This window comes from Bombus flavifrons, chromosome 4 (genome assembly GCF_040668555.2).
Source record: "Bombus flavifrons isolate JBK064 chromosome 4, iyBomFlav1_principal, whole genome shotgun sequence".
In the NCBI taxonomy this organism is placed as follows: domain Eukaryota; kingdom Metazoa; phylum Arthropoda; class Insecta; order Hymenoptera; family Apidae; genus Bombus; species Bombus flavifrons.
In genome coordinates, this window is record NC_138445.1 from 6,161,348 (window position 1) to 6,179,407 (window position 18,060).

The 18,060-nt window shown below is 26.7% G+C and overlaps 2 protein-coding genes across 3 annotated transcripts; both read left to right on the forward strand.

Moving 5' to 3' along the window:
* Positions 1-4,419: 4,419 nt before the first annotated feature.
* Inos (Inositol-3-phosphate synthase) lies at positions 4,420-8,694 on the forward strand. Its single transcript, XM_069110755.1, has 7 exons — positions 4,420-4,869; positions 6,029-6,201; positions 6,298-6,565; positions 6,672-6,926; positions 7,036-7,278; positions 7,361-7,469; positions 7,573-8,694. The coding sequence occupies exons 1-7, from the start codon at positions 4,753-4,755 to the stop codon at positions 7,950-7,952; spliced, it is 1,545 nt and encodes a 514-aa protein (XP_068966856.1). The 5' UTR covers positions 4,420-4,752; the 3' UTR covers positions 7,953-8,694.
* A 2,099-nt stretch (positions 8,695-10,793) lies between these two features.
* LOC138178662 (uncharacterized) lies at positions 10,794-16,557 on the forward strand. Of its 2 annotated transcripts, XM_069110754.1 has the most exons (4): positions 10,794-11,117; positions 11,317-11,589; positions 11,679-15,680; positions 15,759-16,557. In XM_069110754.1, the coding sequence occupies exons 3-4, from the start codon at positions 11,730-11,732 to the stop codon at positions 16,050-16,052; spliced, it is 4,245 nt and encodes a 1,414-aa protein (XP_068966855.1). In that variant the 5' UTR covers positions 10,794-11,117; positions 11,317-11,589; positions 11,679-11,729; the 3' UTR covers positions 16,053-16,557. The 2 variants fall into 2 exon arrangements, with proteins under 2 accessions (XP_068966855.1, XP_068966854.1); XM_069110753.1 differs by having other exon boundaries at positions 10,794-11,589.
* Positions 16,558-18,060: the final 1,503 nt, after the last annotated feature.

The following is an 18,060-nucleotide window of genomic DNA, read 5'->3' on the forward strand; positions in this document are numbered from 1 at the left end:
CAAGCATACTTACTTATACAAAATACAGAATAGTTTAATTCTAAAAATTGTAAAGTCATATTTCTATATATGTTGAGAAAATTACCATATACAACGTGACCCGTAATTCAGCTCAAAGACAAAAATCTAGAATGATAATATTGCGCTGGGAGCTCTATTTTTGAGAAAATTGAATTTTTAAATGTATGAAGTATGCATAAATTTGCTTAATTCCCAGCTAAACAAGAGTAGATAATCGATAGGAAATTATTCTACATGTGAAAATAAGTAGAAATGTAGAATAATGTAAAATAAAGATTTTTTGTTTGAAGTTTCATTTTCGGAAAAATTAAATTTGAGATTTGCGTAGTATACATGTACCGGTCTAATTCTTGACTAACATATCCAAAATCTATTTTTTCCAAAACGAAGCCTTAAATTTTATCCTTCAATTTCAATTTTTTTCGTATGTAGAGTAATCTCCTGTCGATTGTCTATTCCTGTGCAGTCAAGAATTGGTCAAATTCATCCATACTTAACAAATTTCCAAACTTGTTTTTGTCAAAAAACGAAGTCTCCAACGCGATTCTGTTATCCTTGATTTTTATTTCATTTTGAGCCTCCCTGAACTCCTTGACTCCATCCTGTATATATAGAGTACATACATTCCATAATTTTATTAAATAAATATATATTAAGCATGATGTTGAATTTAAACGTAATTAATGCAAAAAGGTTATTAAATGCGTAACATTACAAATTATTAATAGCATTATTTTCATATGACTTTTTATCATATATATTTATATATATTTATCTATACTACAAAAATCGTTTAGTGATATAATATCATTATTTAATATGACGTAGTAATAACAAACAGCTGATATACAAATGTTAACAAACAACATGTAACAAGAAGATTTTATTAAATTTATTTAAAAGAATTTTTAAGTATAACATACAAGTATTAAGAAAACATAATGGTAGATATTCATGTATTTACATGATTTATATTATTCATTTCTTTAAATCTTTATAAAAATGTAAAAAAATATATTACAAGTGTTAATTATTGTATTTTTTTATCTTTACGATTTTAATTAATGATTATATATGTACATTCTCTCATGCGATTTTTTTCGAGAAAATTAGGATATTATAGTATATGCGATGAAGAATAAGAATATATGTAATTTAATGTATTTTAATGTTTAGTAATATGATATGTTTAAATATAATTTATATTCAGAAAAAATAATCAACATAATATTATCCGAATTCAATGCTTAAATTAATAATTTATATAATTAATAACTACTCCTATTATTATTTATATATATTCAATATTTCTAAAAATTGCAAATATTGCCAAAAAAATGTTGTGTACAACTAAAAAAAATGAGTGAAGATCACATTAAAAATTACAGTTCTTTATACATAGTTAAATTATCTTGCTTAGTACTATATACTTGTGAAGTATAACATATTCAATAAAATTACATTTCTTATAAATTGTCAAAACTAAGATCGAATATTTTTTCATTTTTAATGTACGTATAATGCGTTTTGTTATTTCTTATTCTCAGATCTAAGTAAATAAAAAATATTTTATATATTTCTATATATTTTATATTTTAATTTATATATTTTATATTTTAAATATTTGAAGTGCAATGTGAAAATACCTTTTATTGAATACATTGAATCAACTATAGAATTAAAATTAAAAGTTATTAGGAAGTTATTAAGTAGTTATTACGATATTAAATTTGCTTAACGATCTTAAATTTCGAATTATTTTAGAACTTCAGAAAATAAAGGAACACGGAACTTCAAAGGTATTATTTATTCATAATATCTATTGCGTTGGTATATACGTGTATGACGATGGTCGTTCCCATAAGCCAATTCCGCTCCAATTTAGTTTAAGCATTGGACAGAGTTCAACTATCACCCTTTATGAATAATGGGCCAACTGTTGGTTGAATTCCATTTAATATTTTTGAGATAAGTTTACGTAATCGTATCCGCGAATTCGTTTAATAACGAATGAATATAAGCAATTAAATAATTATTATGTAGCAAAGTAGCTATTACAGTTTTATTTCCTTTTGTTTCCATTATTTCTTATTTCTTTCGGTATATATACATTAATATAATGTTATACACCTATAATATACATCATTATTACATTGCGGATTTTTATGCATTTATGGGATTCGAAATTTGAAAGTGAGAAATTATACAGAATGCACATAATATTAGAAAACGCTTATATAAAATACCCAAAGTATAGTGCTTTCTATGATACCGAATAGGCAAAACAATTTTTTAGCAAAATTCTACTTTTTCAATTATATATTTTCTAAAATATGAATCTGCATAAAAATCTGCAGTGTAATTATTATCTTGTGACTAGATATTTACGATTTCTTTCATACGCGACATGAAACAAAAAAAAATAAGAAATATTTATTCTATTAGAATTTCGCGAATATGATTATATCGGCACAGTATGTATAGGTAGTGGACGATCAGCGATAAGGGAGTTGTCGATGTTGTTTCTTAAATATCGATCCGGAAATATTTCTGAACATACGATATTAATGTATGGAAGAATGCGATGCGAAGTAAAGTTACTAAATAGTATTTAATGAATTTTGTGTAAGATTCCAGCCTTGTATATATATGTATATACATTATCGGTAATGATGATGCTCGTTTCTTGGGATGAAAGCAAAACGACACGTATATATAGTATACATCTAACGTTGACTCGGATAAAATCAGCCTTTGTAAACAGATTATAGCTCATAATCGTCCGTGGAGGGTCGTCTTACGAATGGCCTGGCAACATAATTCTTCCATTACGAAAGTTCCAGAGGCACCGAGTGCCAATTGATTGAAACAATCTATGTATTTCAGCTACACATGATGTAATTGAACAGTTCACAGACCCGCTAACAATCATAATTTAAACCGCAAAACGTGTTAATACCTTATTTTATAGATTTGTGTAATTTATGTATAGTATGTATATATACATATGTACATACATGACATATGTACATGACATATACTTCAATTATATTACTGTGTGAAAATACAGTAATTTTACCATAGTTTACCGTAAATTATAAGTAGAATTATTTTATATAAACGGTGCATTTGTAGTTAATAATCGTATCAAGTAATTTATAAAGAAGCACTTACATGTAGAGCATTTGTAACAATGCAAAACTTTCTTATGACAAAGAAAGTATTTTTTAATAAATATTTGTAATGGACGGTAAAGTTATAGTTTATTTAATAATTTACAAAAAATTGTAGCTTTACATATCTAGAATGTATGAAAGGATGTATATAATAAGTGAAATTTTTAATTGATATGTATGACTATCTATATTCAATAAATATTAATTCTCATGATTTTTTAGAATATATTGTGCAATGTGCTTTATACACATGTAAGTACATAACCAATATGCATAAAAATTTTGATATATAGAAATACGATTAATATAAATAAAAATAAAATATTAAGTTTCATTATGTTAAATAAGTCAATGTATAAATATAATACTTCATTAAATTTTTTCAGCAAATATACATATTAATTGAATAATATACATAATAGCAAATAAAAATATAAAAGTAAATATTGACAAAATTAAATAATTATAGTAGCTATATATACATATATACATATGTAAATTTTTGTTTCATACATACATTATTATATATTCATTGTTATCGATTTTATTTAAAGGAATAACTCATAATCTTATGTAGTTTTAATTTAAATATTTATTCTACCTGGGATATTCTATTAATTATTGAAACGTATACATAAATTTATATAATATTACATATTATTTGTACTTGTCAGAAAGTCCAAGGTATTCGAAATGTCCTACGATCATCCGAATGTCATGGATTTTATAGCCTCTTTTCATTTAAAGGAATGATTCATGAATTTATAAAACGGAAGAATAATTGGCGTATTAACGATACAAAATAATCACGCTAGTCGAAATAACGGACGTTTTCATAACGCAGGAGCGATACAAACTCGGTTGTACGTAGAACCTAAAACAAGAACTTGATAGAAAAAAGAAAAACGTAGAACTTGGAGAAAACATATACACGCACACGAACGATTCGAACGTTGAGATATTTATCCAGGAGATAAGGTTAAAACACAGAATGTATTTGTAAGGTGGTATAAGGAACAAAAAAGCAAGGAAGACGAGAGAATAAGAAGCTGCAAACTAAGCGTATGTTTAGTTTATGCGAGATTAGTTAGCTTGATAAAAACCGAGCGGTAATCAAATATAATAGGTGCCAGTTATACAGGGTGGAAGGGGCCTGCCACGACATTTCTTTTAAAGCGCATGCTTGCGCTAACTCTCGACATTTACGTTTCAGCTACGAACACGACGTTTTGGATATTCACCTTCGAGTATCATTTACGTTCGCTTTGCCTACGAATTTCTTCCTTTATTTTCTTTATCGCGGATATATAAATATACATATACATATATCACTTGTTGCATGGTGATTTATAAAAAGCGATTATACATCGATTGTTAATTTATATATATATATATATATATATATATCTTTTGATATTAAATCTAGAGTATAATCCTTCAATCAATCTATAATCCTTGAACCAATATTCCTGTGGAAGTACATTTTTTGTGAATTTGCCGCAAAGCTAATTCAAGACCATTATCATCAGTGTAAAAGATTTAAATAACAACTAAAATGGCTTTGAAAATTCGCGTTGAATCGCCGAAGGTGAAATACACAGAAGATTATATCGAAGCACAGTACGAGTATCAAACAACGAATGTTACGGAAGACAACAGTGGAAATTATACGGTAAGCATACCTAGAATATTATAATATAATATACCTCTTACTTTTTTCTTATAATTCTTTCTTTCTATTTAAAAAAATATTCCTTTTTGTTACGATAGTTACCAAATTATTAAAACAGAACATTATGAGAAAAAAATTATAGAATAAGAAAAATGATTTTTTATATTTTATATAATAAATCCGATCAATAATGTTTAGCAGGTTGTTACTAAATTAAAGAGATTATAATCAAATTTAATTTTAAGCAAAAAAATTATTTTTTGTAAAGTATATGGGAGATATAAAAAGAATTTCAAAACTGTTGAAATGACGTGTATTAACTTATTCATACTTGTTCTTTTCCTTTCTCAAAAAAAAAAAAAAAAAAATATTTTATACAAAGCAATTCTTCATTATGAAAATTCATTTCTCAAAGGACTTTATGATGAATTATTATATTCTAAAAATGTTCATTTCATAATAGTTTTATACATTAAATGATAAGATGTAGTAAGATGTAGCATAGTAGTAAGAAAAGCTTCGAAAATACCCGCCCTTAGTGATATTTACTCATTCCTTATTGTAATTATTATGCGTACGCAATGAAACATCAACTATAGAATTTCACTATGCATTTAATATATGAAAATAACAATACACATAAATAAAAAAAGATCTTATATCTTAATATTGTTTTTAAACGTCTCTTTTAAACTATAAATTTCGTAAAAACTATATAAATAAATTGCTGTAATAAGATGAGAAAAGATGATAACTATTATTAAACAAAGTGTAAATAAGCTTATTTGTAAATTTTTTTATCAAGAAAACGGCTCTAATATTTAATTTGGTCAATACATTTAAGGTTGAAAGGTTTTTTTAGAAAAATTGTATAAATATTCAATTTACAAATTTTGTATTAAAAAATTCTTTTTTAGGGGGAAGGAACAAATATAATAATTAAAAAAAATGAACAGCTGCTCAAACCCTATGATTTTAATTTTGGAAATGAATTTTTCAATTTTTGAAAAAAATAAAGGTTCCTGTATTGTACACCACTCGTGTACTAGTAGAAAAAACCTTGGATACAAATATTAACAATTACTACGTGTAATATTATTTATTTTAAATGTCTGAAAGTAATATATTACAGAATATAAACATGCATTTATTGTAATAGGTAACACCTGTAACAACAAACCTATTAATTAGAACACAACTGAAAGTTCCAAAACTTGGATTAATGTTGGTAGGATGGGGTGGAAATAATGGTACCACTATTACCGCAGCATTATTAGCAAATAAACTTAGGTTGACATGGGAAACGAAGAATGGCATTCAAAAAGCAAATTGGTAATTATGATAATTTAATAATAATATAAAAAATTTTTTAATTCTTCTTCTTAAGTGAAATAATGTACTTATATAAAACTTTTATTTAAATTTTAGGTATGGTTCCTTAACTCAAGCATCTACCATCAGATTAGGCAAAGGAAACAAAGAAGAGGTATATGTTCCCATGTCTTGGATGCTTCCAATGGTAAATCCAGATGATATTGAAATTGATGGTTGGGATATTTCAAATATGAACTTAGCTGATGCTATGCAACGTGCGGAAGTTTTGGACATTAATTTACAAAAGCAATTAATACCACACATGATGCATATGAAACCAAGAAAAAGCATATATTATCCTGACTTTATTGCATCCAATCAGGTAAGTAATTCTTTCAATTAAATTTTTCTTTTTCCTTAAATATTTATCTGTTATTTACTTGGATATTAAGAAAAAATCTAAATATATTATATTTTTTAACTTTTAGGAAAAAAGAGCAAATAACATTATTTGTGGTACAAAATTCGAACAATTGGAACAACTTAGAAAAGACATTGCAGAATTTAAAACTACAAAGAATTTGGATCAAGTGATTATATTATGGACTGCTAACACAGAACGATTTTCAGAGATAATTCCAGGTGTAAATGATACAGCAGAAAATTTATTAAATGCTATTAATGAAGGTCATTCAGAAATTAGTCCAAGTACAGTGTTTGCTGTTGCAGCTGCTTTGGAAGGAGTGAGTAAAATATATTTAGTATTATATTATTTTTAAATTGAAATTATTAATATTCTTTTTATTATTAATAGCAAAATTTGTTAATATTGTGTATATGTTACTGCTTCAGTGTACATATATAAATGGATCACCTCAAAATACTTTCGTACCAGGAGCAATGGAATTAGCAGAGCAACATAAAACATTCATTAGTGGCGATGATTTTAAATCTGGGCAAACAAAATTGAAGTCTGTACTTGTAGATTTTCTAGTCTCAGCTGGTATTAAGCCAGTATCAATTGTTAGTTATAACCATCTTGGAAATAATGATGGTTATAATTTATCTGCTCCTCAACAATTTCGCTCAAAAGAGGTATTTTGTTGAAAAAGAAAAGATTTAATTTTGTATAATATATATTTATAATATTAATATTCTAATATAATTCTGTTTTTAGATTTCAAAAAGCAATGTTGTAGATGATATGGTACAATCAAATAAAATTCTTTACCAACCTGGAGAAAAGCCAGATCATTGTGTTGTTATTAAATATGTTCCATATGTCGGTATGTATTAAAAAATATATATATTTATTCTATTAGATATTATATATCATTTACTATCCATTTACTATTCAGAATACAGGATTGTTATTTAATTCTTTATTAGGTGATAGTAAACGGGCGATGGATGAATATACATCAGAAATATTACTTGGAGGACACAATACAATTGTAATACACAATACATGTGAAGATTCTTTATTGGCTAGCCCAATTATTTTGGATCTGGTCCTTTTAGCAGAAATTTGTTCGCGTATTACATTCAAAGTAGCTAATACCAAAAATGAGTTCACTGGATTTCACAGTGTACTTTCCATACTTTCATATCTTTGCAAAGCACCATTAGTTCCTCAAGGAACACCAATTGTAAATGCATTGTTCAGACAACGATCAGCAATCGAAAATATCTTAAGAGCCTGTCTTGCGTTACCTCCCGAAAATAATATTTTACTTGAACACAAAGTTAATTTCAAAAACCAAGTATGAATTTAAAGGAAAGATATTACATGTTTTAAAGTAAGGGTATTATTTGCAAAAGGGAAGCGAATAGTATTATCAAAGAATAATTTAAGAAAACAGTAAAAAATTCAATGTTCCAAAACCTGTACTGTTTACAAAATAAAATCTGTTAGTATCTGAACAATACTTTTATATATCTACACAAATCTTTATTACAAGATTTGTATTATTAGATGTAAAGTGTAATCATTATTGTTGATTAATGACAAATGCTATAAAAGTTTTATAAAAACCATAGATTCTAAACCTATAAATCATGGTATTTGATACATGAGAATGTTTGCATTCATGACATTCTACAATGTACAGTTGTTATATATATTTTTTAAACACAACAAATTAAAAATATCATTTTGAGTAATAAAAAAGTTATTTTTAAATGAAGATGGGGTTTAATTTCATATACAAAACTTAGTATAGTTATGTCTAAAAATTCCTGTCAGTAATTTACTGTTTATGTCTTTGTTTTTTGTAGCTTAATGTTCAATTTCACTGTTAGAAATATCGTGATTTTTTTTATATTATAAAGTATTTAGTAGAAAAAATAACAATGTTGATATGACTCTTCACTGTAAAAATACCCTTATTGTTCTCAGATATACATATATTATGTTTATAAATGAAGAATCAGTGTTAATAATACATTTACCAATCTGTTTATGTGTTATAATGCATTTAAGAATAAATAGTCATGAAAAAATACACACAATTTATTTATTTAAATTTTCTCATGGTATCACAGTTTCTTAACTTGCCTTTTAACATTACAACTACCAAATAAATACTTTTTATATGATAATAATAATATTTTATTTTTCCAGCTTTCCAACCATATAAAGAGACTCAGTTTACAATCCTTATTCTTATTTATATAGGATTATTAGAGGATTATATATATATATGATCTTTTTTGTTATATTAATTATTTTTCTTTATTTTTAATCTTTAAATTTTTGTGGGTAATTATTTCAATTTTATCAACAATTCTTCCTACGAATGAATAGGATTTTTCTTGTTTATGTAAATTTAATATGTATAACTTTTTAAAAAAATTGTTGCCTTTTGTATTTTATTTTTCATATTCGAATTTTTCTTTATTTTTTGCTAACTCTGTTTGTTAATTATATACAGCGACGTACAAAAATTTCAAATCAAGATAGATTTTTGTTTTATATTTCAAAAACGATATTTTAAAGAATTTTAAGTATCATTATACAACTATACAACAATGTTTATGTGTTATACCATTTTCTTTTACTTACATCTTTGTACCTAATATTGTTTAATATTTTTTTAGATATTGCTTTTAGAATATGTATAAAGCTACTAAAAATTCATTCTGGCCAAAAATTGTTGTATACTATTGTATGTACAATAATTGATCAATTTGAATCGTCGAATTTTCCCCAACACAATACATATATTTACGTAGGTTAAGATTAAATTTAAAATCACGAAATAAAAAACCGAAATTTTCTGGGGTTTTTGTTACATAAAAGTTAGATTTAAGTTTAGTTCTAAAATAAAATTAAATATATTTATAATTGGCTGCAAAATATTTTTTGTGACATTTTGCTTACTTAAATAGCCCTTTTTAACATATTACAACTTAAAAAAGATCAGAAATACTGACCAAATTGCTCGCTATGATCCAGAAGTTTTGGATTTGAGTTTTATTTTTCTCTCAGTACATTTTTACAGAGAAAGAATTATACGAATGAATATAGAATGATCTGACTTTCGATATAAAATAAAGAATATATTTAGCAATCAATCATGAAGAAATAATAAATATTCGCGATTTTTCTACATGAATGTAATTCGACTGCTTGATTTAAAACTCATCTGATAGAAATAATTTTTCAAAGCTTCTTTTTTTCTCAAACTGCCTCACCATTCGTTTTCTTTGCATGAAATAATTTTTATATCATGTCTTACCTTTCTACGTACAATTTTTCTTAAGAGTTTTACATGTAATTTTTACAGTATTATATTAAAATAAACAAATGTTTGAAGCTTTAATTAAGTAAATTAAAATATACAAAAATTCATATGCAAAATAAGGGATAATTTGAATAAATGGAAAATAAATTCAATCTAGAGAATTATAAAGGTATTCTTAAATCGTTTAAATTAATAATTATCTTTGACATAAAGCATTAATGTACATGATAATACATCAAAAATTATTACATGTGACATTTTCCATGACAAATTAAAAGATATTTAGGTATAAAGACGTTTCAATAAAATATTTAATAATTTACAATGAATTATAAGTAGATTGCAGATTTTTCTGCATTTATAAAAAATTTAAAAATATAAAATTATACAGAATGCACATAATATAAAAAAAATATAAAATCCAAAATAGAATGCTTTCTATAATATCTGATATGTAAAATAATTTTTTACCGAGGTTTTGCTTTTTTAATTACATCCCTAAAAATATGCGTTTGCATAAAAATGCACAGCCTAATTATATCAAAAATATTTTACTTTTAAAAAAAGGAAAACGTGAAATTTTTTATGTAGTCAATTGAATTGTTCGCGGTTTCATACTAAGCAAGTGCGCAGTACACTACCTGCACATAAAAAAGTATTTTTGCTAAATTGAATTAAAATGGCGAAAATTTTACTTACCTGTTCTATATTTTATCTTAATATACTTGATATTATATGCTAATTATTAAATTGAATTTTTCTCATTTAATATTTTGTATAGGAAAGATAGAATAATAGAATCGCGGCCATTACAAACATAAGCAACGTCACAGCTTCGGTAAAGGAATTCAGAAGACGACAGTTGAACGTGGCATTAATTTCCCTTTCAAAGTGCGCATAGATTAATCGATTCTTTTCATGAAACTTGCATCTCTCGGATCGTAATCTATGACGGGTCTTCGTAATATGTTACAGAGTAATGTATACGAAAATATTCTATGGCTATTGAAAGCTAGTCATGAATTTCGGAACTGTAGAATGTCTGTTGCGTAGGCCGAAAATAACATAACGCCACAGGCGCCATTAAGTTGCGCCATCTGGATATCATTACGAAGAAATTATATTAGTCAAAGTTTGGAAAGACTTTTGAATTACATTATTACTCTTCCCGATAACGAGTATTATAAGGTAAAATTAACGAATTTAAAAATTGGTATAATACACACCGATTACGTTTATGTTATGTTTAAATGTAGGAGTATATACTCCTTATGATTATATTCACTTAACCTCAATTTTGAATGAAAAATGAATACCTGTGATTATGAAAATGTAATTTTATATTTGTCTTATGGTGATAATAAAAAAAAACAATCTTTTTTGAAAGAGGGAATCGAAGGTACTTTCAATTTCGCAAGAGAAAACATAAACTTCAAGAGTTTGAAAATATCAATAACTACAGCGTTCTATAAGTAACGACAATATATATTAGTTAGTTAAACTAATTTTTACTAACTTTTTATAAATTAACAAACTTATAATAATGGGATGTGCTATGTGTAATTATTTTGTACAAAATTAAAGAAGAAATAATAGTATCATAAACACAACATGCACAAGTAGTGTTACAGAAAGGATAATTTTCATTTTTACATAAAAGGTAAATCAGATATGTTTATTTATGTTATTTTGTATGAACTGTTACAAATGTATATATTTGATTTGATTAACTTATCGCTTTTTTTTTAGATTATACAAACTTTGCAAATACACATCTAAAATACAATGGGAAAACTTTAAATGAATAGGTCAAAGATGCAGCACACTGAAGTTAAAAACAAGGATCATAATTATAGTGAAGTAAAATTACATAGTATTCAGCATACTGCTAGTAATATCCTAAATGTATGTGACAGTGATGTTAAAACAACATGTAAATCAAACAAAACTGGATTAGTATCGAATAAAGAAATATTCGGTCAGATTAAAGATATTAATGAATTAAAAAAAATTACACCACGTGTAAAATTGTTGACTCATGATGCAAATAGTTTAAATGAATTAACTAAAATTTCTTTGCACAATAAAGTATCTGTGCAAAAGAAACTATCAATATCAGAACAAACAAAACAGGAATTAAAAAAGTATTGTAGAACTTGTGCCGGTTTGAAACTTCCATTAGTTGATATTTTTAGTGAAAAAGGTAATCAAATGAGATTAAGTCAACAAATTAAGCATTTAGAAGAAATAAATCCATATGATAGTTTATCAACTCAAATGTGTATGGATTGTATCTGTGACTTAAAAATGAGTTATAAGTTTTTTATGCAAATTAAAAAAGCAGAAGTTAAATTAAGATCTATTCACATTACTCTCACAGATACAGCGACAAAAAATGCAGAATTAAATAAAATGCAGCCTGTAGAAAGTTTCGAGAAACAGATGGAAAATGCTGTTGAGTGTAATACAAAAAATCCATCTACAAGTAAAGAATATACTTCCGTACCAAAAATATCTGCAATTTTTTCATTAAAAGATAATGAAGATATTGTAAAAGATAAGAAGTTTTGTACAGATCATAAAGAATCAGAAAGTAAGGTTGAACCTGGAATTTTTGAAGACACCACTGTCTTACAAAATAGTGATGATAATGAATCAATAGAAGAATTTGATCCAGATGATCCTCCTTTTCAACCTGATAGTTCTGATGTTGCAGAGTCTGATGATGAAGTAGAAATACCAAGTGCAAAAAGACGACATATTCAACAGAAAGAAAATACAAAACAATGTTCACAATCAACTATTGTTTCTGATAATAATCCAATTTCAGATAATAAAAGTACTGAAATTAACCAAACAACATATAATTATGAATGTATGAGAACATACATTAAAGTAGGGGACACAGAATGTAATAATCAGTCTACTGAACCACGCAGCGTCAATAATTCTGAAAGTACAAAAGAATGTTCAAAACAACCAAACATATTAAAACGCAGGTTATTATTACAGTCTAAAAAAGAATCTACAGAAGAAACTGATGAAAATATTTACCAGACAAATATTTCTGATAAAAGTCATAAAGACTTAAAAGTACAAAAACTCGATGTAAACAATTCTTTGAACCTTAACAGTAATCAAGAAGATGGCATCATGTATGTTACTGTGAAAGGATCTAAACCGAATGAAATATTGTTAGTAAAAGTTAAGAAAATGGATAAACCATTAGAGAAAAAAGAAGATAAATCTACAGGGAAAAAGAATTTTGACATTAAACCAATGGATAAGATTTTAAAACGATATGAAACATTAGTTACAAAAGAAAAAGATTTATTTCCAGAACGAACAAAAAAGTTAGAAATAAGAGAGCAGATTATAGAAGAACAAATAGAAGAATACAAGAAAAAGCGAGAAAAAGTATTAGGCGGACATGCCAATATTGTTGCACCTCCAAAATTTGAGGAATCTCGTTACTTTAAGCGTAATGAAAGTCAAGATAATCAAAGATCTTTTACACATGTAGAAAATGATTCTGCTGTAAACATACAGTTTAATAAAGATGATAGTGAATTTAATGCAACTATTACAATTGAAGATGATGCTATAGAAATTGCAGAATCAGCCAAAGAAAAGTCAACAAATGAAAAAGCATATGTAAATACTGAAGAATATTTATCACATTTAGCAAAGCTTAAATTGAAATGGGAAGAAGCAAAAAAGAAGAAAGAATATCTTCAAAAAGAACTTGATGAATCTTATACAGAAGGAAATATTGAAAAGTTAGCAAGAATTTTGGGGGAAAAAAAAAAAAATTTGCAAGACTTTCAAGATTATTTAAAACAACGTAAAATTGTAATTACAAGATTAAAAGATGAGGATATTATTTCTCTTTATGAAGACAGAAATAATGCAGTCCTTAAAAACAACTTACCTGACTTAATAGATGAAAGTCAACCAGCAGATTATATTCCAGAAGAACATTATTTAGAATGTGATTATTGTCCAGAAACATTTGCTTCTAAAGAAGTTCTTGAAGAACATTTGAGATCACATGACTATAAAATTATGCATTTTTGTGAAGATTGCATGGAAGAATTTCCAACAAATAAAGCAAAACGAAATCATAATGTGATTTGTATAAAAAAATTACTATGTAAATATTGTGACATGATGTTAGATTCAAAAGGGAAAAAGCGTCAGCATGAACAAAAACATTGTGATAGTATGTATGGACAATTATGTGATGTATGTGGTGAGAAGTTTAAACATCAAGGAACATTGGATCAACATGTCAAAACACAACACATGAATTGGGAGAAAATATATCAATGTACAAAGTGTCCTAAAAAGTTTGCATTCAAACAAAAACTTAGCTTTCATTTGAAATCTGTACACACAACTTTAAGAGCCTATTTGTGTGAGGACTGTGGAGCTGATTTTAAAAATCCTGCAAGTCTTAGACATCATAGAATACGTAAACATCAACCTGTAAGTAATAAGAGAGAATGCCCAGTTTGCCATAAATTAGTACCGTTTTATAGCCTTTCTAAACACATGCATACTCATAAAGCATATACTATTCAGTGTCCACACTGTGACAAAATGTTTAAAAATAGTTCAACTTTAAAGCAACATGTAAGAATTCATGAAGATCAACGTCAATATCGATGTGATACTTGTGGTGTTGGATTTAATAGAAGAGATGGTTTAAGGTTACACATGAGAGTACATGAGAAGACCGATAGTAGGGGATTAAAAGAATGTTCATGTCAAGTATGTGGTGAAAAGTTTCCAAATCATTCAACACTTGTTATACATAGGAACCGAGTTCATAAGGATGGTAGACAATACACTTGTCATATATGTAATAGATCAATGATTTCAACTAGATCATTAGAGTGGCATATGTCTCATATACACAATGAAACACTTCCTGGTGTAAAGGAAGGGATAGATGGGGCACCAGAAAAAAGAAGGGCATCATGTTATCGTTGTAGTAAGACATTCAAAACAGAAATGATTTTGAGAACGCATATTAAAAACACACATATGGAGAAAGATCCTATGAAATGTTTAGATTGTGAATTAACATTTATTTCCGAAGTGAGGTTAAGACATCATATGATGGTCACACATAACAGATTAGAAGGAACTATACCGTGCCCACATTGTCCAAAGAGATTTGTGAATCAAATCAGATTAAAAACTCATTTGGTATCTCATTCTGAAGATAGGCCACACACTTGTGAAATCTGTGGGTTTAAATTGAAAACTAAGATACAGTTGGTTAAACATCAACAAAATAGGCACAGCGATGAAAGACCTTTACAGTGTAGATATTGTCCTTGGAGATGTAAACAAGTTAGTGCACTTGTATGTCATGAAAGAACTCATACAAATGAACGACCATATTCTTGCAGTGTATGTAGACAACGTTTTAAATATTTAGGTGATAAAAATAAACATGAAAGACGACATGAAAGCTTAGGAGGGTCTGGATTTAAAAGGATAATACTTAGTCGAAATAGTAAACCTAAACTATTAGAAGATTCTTCTTGTTCTGAACACGAAAGTTTAAATAATATAAAGTGTCAAGTTCCTGAAAGTGAATATCAAGAACAGACAGATCAACAATTTGAAGAAGAACAAATAGTTAAGTTTGAAGAAGAACAAATAGTTAAATTTGAAGAAGAACAGATTAAATTTGAAGAACAAGAAATAACGGAAGAATATGAACAAGTATATGAACAGGTAAACATAATTTTATAGTTCTATATTATTTTTTATTACATTAGATTCTTATTTTTTTATATACATGTTATTTCTCAGGAATATGAAGAGACATCCAGAGAAGCTTCTGATGCAGCAGAAGTTATAATGAATATGGAAGACACAACAGTTTACACAGAAGAAGTAACTGCGGATAACATTGAACCTACAGAAATTATGGCAGATGAAATAATGACAAATGAAATATTACAATCAGGTGCTGTAGTTCATTTGCAACAAGAAGATGATTCGGGGAAAATACAAGTGATTCCAGTGATGTTATCTTTACCTGATTTATCCGATGCAAATACAGAGGTCAATTTAGCTACTGCATCCATTATGTATAATAATTGAATTCAATTTCGCATTTTATATTTGCGATATGCTTTGTATAAAGAAATAATTTTTAAAGTTTTATTGTGGTAATTATACATTTAAAAAAGAACTGTTTATTTGGTATAAATAAGTAGGGGCTAAATCACATTCCTATAGACCCAATTTCAGCATGTTCTAAAATGTGTATTTCCTTTTAGTATACATATATAGATTTCACTATACTAGGATATTATGTATCTAAAGGTCAAAATAGCTATTTGCTATCGAAATAATAGTTTTGTAAAATTAATTTACTGTGTGAAAATACTTATTAAAATCAATTTAAAACTGTAAAAAGGATAATATAACAAATTTTATCTCTTCTTAGTGCTTTACAATACAAAATTTTTGTTTAACTATAAATAATAAATAAAAATATCTGTAGTATGATATAAAGTATTTTGTACAAATCTAAAAGATGAATAAGTATTTTACTTGATAATACAAACTTTCAAGATTAATAAAATTAATGTTGCTCATAACCACATGTCTATATACAAGGTGGTTGGTAACTGGTGGTACAAGCAGAAAGGGAGTGATTCTACGCGAAAAAAGAAGTCGAAAATATAGAATAAAAATTTTTTTTTTTTTAATTTTTCTATCGAGACAATGATCTACAGTGAGATCCGTTATAACGAGACGTGATAAAGTGCACACGTACCGAGCGAAAATTCAAAGTCGATTTTCTCGAAAACAAAGCCTCAAACGAAAAATTTTTATTCTATATTTTCGACTTCTTTTTTCGCGTAGAATCACCCCCTTTCCGCTTGTACCACCAGTTACCAACCACCCTGTATAAATTGTTCGTAATACAAATTCATTTATTTTTTGTTTTCTGCTTATTAATACTTTATTTTCTATTTATTGGTATTATTTCGTAAGTTCTCCATTTCTTAATTTATAAAAAGACCAGCAATATTTTTGTTAAAAAAAATCATGCGTTTTATAGTTATAAATTATAGTAAATTAAGAAAACATTATCAAATGATTTTTTCCAGTGATATTTCTACATTACTTTATATACAAACATTTTGTTAAATAATCGTATTTTTAAAGCACACAATCATCAACAATTTTCAATGACACAATCCGTCTAATTTTTTTGATTTTCATGGACTATTGGAACACTGTCACTTTCACTCCTCTTTAAACTAGAATCGTCCGAACCACTTGGCCTTTTACGCATTCATCAGGTTAAAAAGAACTTAATTTAGTTCAAAAGAATATCTGAAGAATATGGTTTATCAACCACTGTATGAAGTGTTTTAATAGTATTATTAATCTTTTTGCAAAATATTTTTTCCTTAATTTATTTAAGTAAAATTCTATCCTTAATTCTTTTAAGTTTTTATTCATCGTAAAAAAGTATAAGAATAATTGATATAATAAAATGGATTATCTTTCTCTTAATTATTACATATGCATAATTATTCATATTATATTATGAACTTATTTGTCGGTTATTGTTCTTATTGGTTTAATCTTCTTCATTTATATGGACTAATTGGAGCAGTATCAGTTCCATTATTATTTAAACTAGAATTATTAGAATCATTTAGCCTTAACCTCTTGGATGATCTAAGACATTCATCTGGTTTGTTATAAGGATTATCTATTTCCGTAATCTATTCACTAATTTATTTAACTGTTCCTTGGAAATGGATAACATGCATGACCAAAATTTTTGGTATCTTCATAATTCTTTGATAAAATATGAGATTTTAATTAATTTTAAGATTTTGATTAGTTAATGCAACATGTAATTTAGATCTGAACTGCCCTGCTTTTAAGACTAATTTGACTTATTATAGTTAATTTAATTCGCGTTTTAGAGCAGTTGATCCATCGGAAATTCCAATAGATTAATATTCGCTCAGACGTAATGGAAGCTCCGTTTTTTTAGCCTCAACCAGCATTTGCTCTTGTAAAATTAATTTTTGGATAAATTCCTTTAATGGAAATAAAAGTTTCTTTTACTGTGCTGAGC

Coding starts and splice junctions, on each gene's coding strand:
- Inos (XM_069110755.1), top strand. CDS start 4,753: ATGGCTTTGAAAATTCGCGTTGAATCGCCGAAGGTGAAATACACAGAA. Junction 4,870..6,028: donor ACAACAGTGGAAATTATACG/GTAAGCATACCT, acceptor TTATTGTAATAG/GTAACACCTGTAACAACAAA. Junction 7,279..7,360: donor AACAATTTCGCTCAAAAGAG/GTATTTTGTTGA, acceptor TTCTGTTTTTAG/ATTTCAAAAAGCAATGTTGT.
- LOC138178662 (XM_069110753.1), top strand. CDS start 11,730: ATGAATAGGTCAAAGATGCAGCACACTGAAGTTAAAAACAAGGATCAT. Junction 15,681..15,758: donor ATGAACAAGTATATGAACAG/GTAAACATAATT, acceptor GTTATTTCTCAG/GAATATGAAGAGACATCCAG.